Here is a 9,415-nt window from a genome sequence, read left to right on the forward strand (position 1 = left end):
TTTCATGCTTACATCCATTTTAAAGCTCATTTAATTCTTTGTAAGTCAATTCACATATTTTTAGATAATTATCAAAAATGAAGAAAAAAATTGTGTTCAAGCAAGAAGAGGTAAGAAAACAAATTTATGAGTTCTACTTGAAAAATAAAATCGCAAGGTAAAAAGTTCACTGAAGATCACTTCAATGCTGAACAAATTCCAAGAAGCACTATCTATGATGTAATCAAACTGCGAACAATTCTGGACACAAAAGATTGCAAGGAAGTAATCGTGTGGCCAAAATCACGACCCCCAAGGACATCAATTGTCCGAAAACCATGTTTGACCACAGTAACTGGGTTTTGATGTGGCAAGCTCATAGTGTACCTGACCAACAAGAGGGCCAAAAAAAGCGAATCAAGATCGGCATTGATTGTCTTTATCGCAATTTCCAGGGAAAACTGGTCATCCTTGATGACGAATCTTACTATACGCTGTCGCACTCAACGATCAGCGGAAACGGCACCTACTACTCCAGTGACAGAGACAAGACTCTACCGAGCGTTAAGTATCGCAAAAAGCGCAAGCTCGAACCCTAGGTGCTCGTCTGGCTGGCCGCTTCTGACAAAATAATTTCCGGGGCATTTTTCGTCCCCTGTGGCCTAACAGTCAACAAAGCCATCTACGAAAGGATTGTATCAAAAGAAGACTAGTGCTGTTCATCAACTCTCATCATACCAATGGCAATTATGTATTTTGGCCGGATATGGCGTCATCACATTACGCCAAAACCGTGACCGATTGCTACGAGGCCCATGACATCATTTTTATCAAAAAAGTTGACAACCCACCAGCCGTGCCGGAGTGTCACCCAATCGAAGACTTCTGGGCTATTTTGAAAAGCAAAGTGTATGAGGGTAACTGGCAAGCAAACAAAAATAAAGCTTTGTCAGAGAAAATTTGACCTTGAGCTTACATTTTCATTTTTTTGGGTCAACTCGTATTCGAGTTGGCCAAATCCGAAGAAAAGGATAAGTTGAAGACAAATTTAATTTAAATAGATAAAGAACGAAAAACTCTATTTAATATTAGCTTTTTTAGATTAGTTTAAACAAACTCTTTCATGGTCAGATGGCTTTACAAATACCAACCCAATTGGAATTTAGAAACTTAGCAAAGCTTTTTTTCAAATGATGAACTGGCATAGGCAACTAATAGAATGAACGCCCAAAGCAAAAGTCAAACAAATTAGAATCCCTTCAAGCATAAGGAACTGGTTTTGCCTTCAAATACCATAACTCCACACAGCAGGAGTTTACAAAAAAAACTTTGTTTTTTTTTTCAAAAACTTTGTTCTTTGAATTTCTTCTTCCACTTTCGTGCGCTTCTCATATTTGTGTTGAGCAAGCAGTTCTAAAAAAATTTTTGACAATATATGATTATACAGCCAGTTGCAACCTTATCCACTTAGTTTTAGTTTTAATCAAGTCTTATAAAGCTCTTAATCAAACTTATTTCTTTTACAAATTCCAATTCTACTGACTAAGTTGAGACTATTGTAACTTCTCTTTTCACTTAAAGGCGAAGTTTACTTCACCTATATAAAAAAAATAATTTCGTAGTCGAAAAATTCTTGCTGCAAGAAGACTTAAATACGAATGGCTTACATTAATTTTTTCTCAAAAGTCAGACCACTCAATGATTTTCAATATAACTCTCATTAAGGCTAAAAGAAAGACAGAAAGGAAACAGAAGGGAAAAATTGAAAGAAGACAGAAAGGAACAAGGCATGCACAGTTTAATGACATCGAAAAAACAGCGACACGTGTTGTGCATATGCGGCTGACGAGATTGTAACACGGTTTTTGCTCACAAACCGGGAAGAACTACAACTTCTTATTCCTTGACACGCTCGCCTGGTTTGGTAAAACTTTGTATAAGATTAGAAGAAATTGTTTATAAACCATAAATTCAAAAAGATTTTTTTTGGAGAAGGAGGAGTTGCATGCTCATGAAAAAATCCCCTTGAACATAAATGCTTTTTTTTTTTTAACAAATTATTTAAGTAAGTGTGCTCATGGAAAAATCCCCTTGAACATAAATGCGTTTTTTTTTAACAAATTATTTAAATAAGTGTGCTCATGGAAAAATCCCCTTGAACATAATGCTTTTTTTTTAACAAATTATTTAAGTAAGTGTGCTCATGGAAAAATCCCCTTGAACATAAATGCTTTTTTTTTTAACAAATTATTTAAGTAAGTGTGCTCATGGAAAAATCCCCTTGAACATAAATGCTTTTTTTTTAACAAATTATTTAAGTAAGTGTGCTCATGGAAAAATCCCCTTGAACATAAATGCTTTTTTTTTTATCAAATTATTTAAGTAAGTGTGCTCATGGAAAAAAATCGAAAATCAAAGAGCGAAAAAGTTATTCAGAGCGTTGTTAACAAAAAATAATCACCGATGGAGTTATTGCTTCATATTATACAGCTATTAAAATTATAGTACCCACATTCTGTATAAGCATAACAACCATTAGGAATGCCGATACAAAATTATTGATGTTTGAATAAAAATAAAAATCATCACATTAAGTAGTGACGAAATTAGCTCAACTTCCTAAATTTACGGAGACATTTAAAGGATATCAGTCAATAGTTAAACTAAACAAAATAATGACCAACAGTAAAAACAAACGATAGACCTACGAAATGCAAAAAAAAAAAAAGCAGGCTTGTTACAAATATTAATTGGACACAGTGAGCAGAAGAAACTTGTTTCGGAGAATTTCTTTATTAAATGTTTTTCAAAATTTAAAAACTTTGACCATCAAATGATTTTTTATCAAGTTTATGATAGAACAAGTAAAAAAGTTTACAATTTTAGAAGACCTAGCTCTTGGAAGAAGGCAGTCACGGTTTGGGATGGAGTTAGATTAGCTCCGATAAACCTAACTGTTTTCAAGTCTACATTCTTATTGATATACTAGAAGTTTGAGCATGCTCCATGACTCTTTGAAACCAATCTTGAACAAACAGCAATATTCATAAATATTTAAAGATTGTGACTAATAATGGACCAAAAAGAACAATGTGGACATTCTAAGCGTTCATCAGTTTTTGAATGGAATTGTAATTCAGTCGAACAAAATTTATTTTGCGCTGTAAAATTCCTGCTTTGCGTTTAAATGATTGTTGTTAAGTAAGCTCAGATTGTTGTTAAGTAAGCTTTCTAAATTCTGAATAGAAATAATTCTATTCAGAATTTAGAAAGTAATAGTAAATATTTTTCAACTCTTTACGATCAACTTATTTATGGTAATTCATGTTTAAGATTTATATTTAACTATTGAAATATAGATTTATGACATTAGCTTTTTGAGATTGAGTTTATAATTTTTTGATGAGTTTGCGTAGTTGACAATGCTATTATTTTATTGATGCGTACGGTTATTTGTAGTAACTGTTAATAATGAATCGTAAAAAACTTTCTGGTGCCCAAAATAGGGCATTGGCTTCCAAAAGGGTAAAAGAATGTGAAAATAATAAACAAATGCTCCAAGAATTACGTTGGTTTTACAAAGCTACTGATTTGAAGGTGATTTAGTAGAAATATATATATATATATATATATATATATATATATATATATATATATATATATATATATATATATATATATATATATATATATATATATATATATATATATATATATATATATATATATATATATATATATGTATATATTTCTACTAAATCACTATATATATTTCTACTAAATCATATATATATATATATGTATATATATATATTATTTTCGAGGCAATTTACGAATATTTTCGAAATTAATCATTTTTCACACAATGCCAATATTCGTTGCAGAGGGTGAAAGATCTTTTAGTAAACTTAAGATTATAAAAAATCATTTCAGAGCCACCATGGGACAAGAGCGACTTTCAAATCTTATGATCTTGTCTATTGAAAATGATCTCGCGAAATCATTGTCATATGATGAAGTAATTTATAATTTTGCCTCGAAAAAAGCTCAAAAAATTTATTTAAGTTAGGAATTGTTTATGCTGCGGTTAGTTAGCAAAAAATGAAATAAAGTTAAAGTAGCTATAAAGGCATAATGTACTTTTTTGCTTCTATGCTAAGTATATATATGAAGCGAAATCTATAAGGGCGCCAAAAAAGGTTTTGTCCCGGGCGACTTGAAGGCTCTCAGCGGCCCTGAGTAAGCTTCATTACTTCAAACTTACTTAGGTCGTTAGGAAAGTTCGTGGAACTTCATCTATAAAGATACAATAAGACAGGAAATAATTAAATATTTATATATCATTTCAAACTGTGTTTAATTATGAACATTTTTAGTACTTGTTGAAATATTTTCAATGTTTATTAAAAAAGTTATTTAAATTTTATTATATACGTTTAAAAGAAAAAATTTAAAAATGGAAAAATTTGAATATCGAGCATATATTAAAACCCGTGCTCTACTTGGAGTTTCAGCACAAGCCATAACCGATGAGTTAGTTTTAGTTCATGGTGACCAAGCTCCAAAATGTAGTACAGTTGCCAAATGGGCTACTTTATTTAAAGATGGTAGAGAGAGTCTCGAAGATGATCCTCGCTCAGGGCACCCTCAAACCACGTATACAGCTGAGAATATTGAACGTGTGCGAGCCATTATTGAAGAAAATCCGCATGCAACACATGATATAATTGAAGCCCTGACATCAATTAATCGCTTTACAATCAACGAAATCATTCGCAACGCACTTAAAAAAAGAAAACCGACATCACGTTGGATACCCCACGAGTTATCCGATCAAAATCCCAAGAATAGAGTTCAGGTGAAGTTTCAAGTGATAAGTATGAAGTTAAGTTGGCTGCCCAACTTAAAAAATTATGAAAAATACAGATACTGTGTTTTGACGTTGAACAGCTGAGTTGTATGTCATTATCTCTTCATTTGTCATTTAATGATTGTGGCTGATAATGGACCAAAAACGAACAGCGTAAACAATGCTTAAAATGTTAACTGGAGATTTTAAGCATTCATCACTTTTTGAACAAAATTGTAATTCACTTAAACAGCATTTGTTCCATTACTGCTTTGCCATTTGAAAGATAATTGTAAAGTAAGTGAAGAGCTTCATCCCAATTCGGACATTAATCACCATTTTATTTTCTCTCTGAAGGTTATTTAGATTGCTATGGAAACAGCAGGAATTAAATGACCCAATTTATGCGAAATTAATCAAAATAATTGGGCTTGAAAAAACCTTGAGTTGAAAACAACTGAAAATTTCTAGAAACAAAACATGAGCTGATTATCTTCAGCAAGTCTTTTTTTTTTACAAAAAAAAAAAAAAAAAAAAAAAAAAAAAAAAAAAAATAAAACTGTAGTCCTCCTTCGAGAGAAAAAAAATGTCCACCGTTCGAAGCTTTTAAAAAATTCGTAAAGTTTTGTTTTTCGATTTTCTGAGTTCCAATTTTTTTTTTTCGTTGACATTAAAAAAAACTTTCCGTTCTAAAAAATGATCGAATCTCATCTTAAAAACTCGAATATTTTTTTTCATAACAGTTACCATTGACGACAACAAAAAAAACAATCTATTTCTTAAAATATTTCCATTATTATAATATCAATACATAAAATTACACTGTATTATTATAATTCCGTGATTTTTTGAAGTATAGTAAAACATCAAATTATAATATTATTACAGTTTTTGAAGTAAAAAACTTTCAGTTTTAATATACAACAAATATTCGCAACAAAAACTCCAAATAAAAATGAAATTCTTTCCATTTTTTTTCCACCTTTCATGTTTTAAAAGAAAATTGTTTTTTTCTTTCTAAAATTACTTTATATTTCATTTCATAAATAATTCTCACATTATTTATACATTTTACATATTTAACAAATTAAAAATATTTAAACAATCAAAAGTAATTCTTATCACTTCAACTTTTTCAACTCTTCGATGTTAAAAAAACTTTCTTGTTTTACATATACTTTTTACATATTTCCATTTGTATTTATTTTTTATTTAACATATTAAACATTTTTCGTGTTTCTTTAAACTCTTCGATGTTATAAAAAGATTTTCCACGGTACTCGATCGTCAACCGCTTGAAGTTCAAACCACGAAGCGATTCACAAATGTCGTCGATGAAGTTCGTGTCGTCGTGAAGGACAAGATTTAATTTTTCAGCGAGTCGAATCCATGGAAGGACAAAACGTTCAAACTCGTTAATTGATACGAAAGTAACATCATCGATAATTATAAACAAGTACTCAATCTTATGTGTCGGTGTCCATCCATCGATCATCACTGGACGATCTAACCAGACACTACGAACGTTGGTCGAACATAAAGTGATAAGTTTTTTCTCATCCTCGGATAAAATCTTTTTATAAACATGTAATAAATTCAACTTGCATCCTGCGGCAGAAAATTTCTCCATGAAATATTTAAAATGTGAAACTTCATGAGCAGTTGTTCTATAGTCTATAACAATCCTCCACTCTTGTTCATCGATTGATTTTTTCAAGTCCTCGGTAATTGACGCCTGCGCTTCAAAGAAGCACTTGATGAATATCTCTCGAGTGTCATCTGAAGAAGGAGAAGAATAACAACATATTAATATTATTATTAATATTTATTTCCAACAACAATTACTCAAGACAATCAACTTTAAACATTTTGAAAACACGATGTCGTGTTTAATAAAAGTAAAACGGATATGATTTTGTATATCGAACAGATTAAAACAATCCGAAAGATCACAAATCAATTCCAAATATACTTTTTATTTCATAAATATTTACTAAACAAATAAATAAGTTACGAAATACAGAACTAAAATATTTTATGAAACTTGTCGTACGCCGTTTTCAAACTTTGGTCGCGTTACAACCAATAGAAATACGAATAACAAATAAGCCAATCAGATGCTTACTCAAAAGCATTGAAAGAGCGCGCATATTGATTTTAAAGTCGCGTGAGATTTTTGATGCAAAATGATTTACTTTTGAAATAAGATAAAAACATTTCGCTTTCTATTTCTTTGCTTTAGCAACGAAAAATATTAAAAACTAAACGAAAGCACGTCAATTAGAAGCGGTAAAAGTCGATTAAAATTGTCAAAACGGTTAGAAAATACATTTTTAAAATTTTCAAACGAAAAGTATCGCATAAGAATTTCATGGTCATCTACTTTTAAACTTTCAAACTAGTTTTGAAGAGAAAAATTATCAAATAATCTTTTTAACAAAACCAAAAAAACACAATTTTATAACTTTAATCAAAGAAATACTACGTCATTGTTTTAGCTGAACTTTTTATCGCTTTTTACCTAAAATCTCAACTTAAACAAATATATTATTATAATAAATTATTCTGCTCAAAATTAATTCTAACATTATACCTAAGAATAAAATCATGAACACTTACTTTTTTCACACCGCTCGTTCAGAAATAATTGTTTACAAGAAAATGAATAAAGTTAGCGATTTTCATCCGTGAAACAACTCAACTCCTGCGGCGATGCTCTCGTTTGAAAAACGTTCGTTCGCTCACAATGGTTTTTGAAAATCCACCAGAGTGAAAGTTTAAGTTGTAATTGAAAATTCGAATCAACGTTCGAATTTTCTAATACAACTTAAAACCTCATTCTGGTTTAATTTTGTGGAAGCGTTTAAAGTTCTGTTAAAATGCAGTTAGAAATCGTTCTCTTCACTCTAATTGTCATGATTAGGGTTTCTCAAACGGGATCCCGGAGGTAAAAAACCATCCCGTTTTCCCGGAATTTCAATGAAATTTTACGGGAATCCCGGTAATTTTTTAAAACATTTTAAACATTTATAAAGATTTTAAAAATATTTTTACTCAAAATTTGAGTACTTATTACTTCCTTTTCCCTTTTGTAAATTTCTATAAAAATTAGATAAAAATATTATTATTGAATTTGATTTATGAAAAGATTTGATTTACTTATTTAAATTTTGTATGTTGTAACTTACAGCATATAAAGCTTAAATAAACAAACCAAATCCATTTATAAATCAAATTCAATAATAATATTTTATATATCTTACACTCAAACCAAAACTGCAAAATATTGGTGACTAATCTAATAAATAATCACAATTGCAAGAAATTACAATGAATAAAGGGGAGTCCCTGATATGTTAAATATAAAATAACTACGGACAAGTTACAAATACTCGTACGTGCAAAAAAAGTAATTATTTACGCATAAAAGTTGGTAGTTAGAAAGTAAAGTAATTAGTTACGTTAAGAAAGAAGTTTGTATGTAAAAAGTAAAATAAGTGAAAAACCAAGTAAGTGAAGTTTAAAATATATGTTTAGTAATTACAACTAATTTAAAACAATTTATCTACAATCAGCACATTAATTCGGGATTTTTGTTGTAAGTAATATAGTTTTATATTTTAGTATATTTTTATCTATTTAATTAATAGGATAATGAATATACCGCACCATGTCAAGTGGATCTAAGGCAAGGCAAAATTTTACCAAAGAAAAAAACACAGAATCTGCCACTTGTAATATATGTAAAACAACAATGTGTAAAGGATTTTCAAGTGGTCTTCTTCGTTATTTAAAAAATCTTCACATGGAAGCATAGCCGCCGAGGGGGTGGACGGGGAAGATTCCCGGGGCCCCGCTGCTATGCATGGAAGTCAAAATTGAAGAAACGAAAGAAAGACCAAACGAAGAAACAAATTTTGAAGTTAGAAATACTCAACCTAAAATTACGTCATTTATAAAAAAGGAATCTATAGAAGAAGTTGTTTCAAAATTTGCGGCTATAGATGGCTTTTCACGGTGCATAGGAACATACTCTAAGACCTTGCAACACATCCCCAGAAATTTTATTTTTGATTATCATTAGAAAACGTTTCCTCATTCAAAAAACGTAAACGACAACTTTTTTTAGTGGGGGCCTGGGGAGAAAACACATATTTTAGGGCAGTGCCCAGGAATTTTGTTGTTCAAGATAGGTAACTAAGAAGCATGTGGCGTACTCAAATTTTTAGTATGTTGATACTGGTAGCAAATGAGGATGACTTGCAAAAAATTAGGGTGATTGGAGCTAAACCAACCTCGCCCCGATCCCTAACTGCCCCCTTCCTAGAACTACGTCTCCTTTAATCGTAAAAATTTTTTTTTTTGTTCTATCATAAACTAGATCAAAATTCATCGACAGATTTCAAACTTCATCAAAAAATCTCTTTTCGTTTAAGATTTATAACAATCCAAAGCTTAAAATTACCCCCTGAAATAACTTTAAATGGTCTCAACTTTTAAACAAAAAATTTTTTTTTGATGTAATTTGAAATCTGTCGATGAACTTTGATCTTGTTTAATATAAAACAAGCAAAAAATTGAAAAGTG

The 9,415-nt window shown here is 30.4% G+C and overlaps 2 protein-coding genes across 2 annotated transcripts in view; one reads left to right on the forward strand and one right to left on the reverse strand.

Moving 5' to 3' along the window:
* Positions 1 to 4,435: 4,435 nt before the first annotated feature.
* Positions 4,436 to 4,933, forward strand: LOC149894883 (protein GVQW3-like). Its single transcript, XM_090080009.1, has one exon. The coding sequence runs from the start codon at positions 4,436 to 4,438 to the stop codon at positions 4,931 to 4,933; it is 498 nt and encodes a 165-aa protein (XP_089936135.1).
* A 1,095-nt stretch (positions 4,934 to 6,028) lies between these two features.
* The window catches only part of LOC145192917 (NACHT, LRR and PYD domains-containing protein 14-like), a 29,209-nt gene continuing 25,822 nt past the window's right edge, over positions 6,029 to 9,415 (reverse strand). Inside the window, exon 7 of the mRNA XM_090076647.1 lies at positions 6,029 to 6,607. Within this exon, the coding sequence (XP_089932773.1) occupies positions 6,030 to 6,607 (578 nt within the window). The 3' untranslated portion in view covers position 6,029. The remainder of the gene's footprint in view (positions 6,608 to 9,415) is intronic.

The sequence above is a fragment of the Hydra viridissima genome, unplaced genomic scaffold (genome assembly GCF_058129835.1).
Source record: "Hydra viridissima isolate aposymbiotic clone 2 unplaced genomic scaffold, HvirCarnegie_v1 scaffold_1, whole genome shotgun sequence".
In the NCBI taxonomy this organism is placed as follows: Eukaryota; Metazoa; Cnidaria; class Hydrozoa; order Anthoathecata; family Hydridae; genus Hydra; species Hydra viridissima.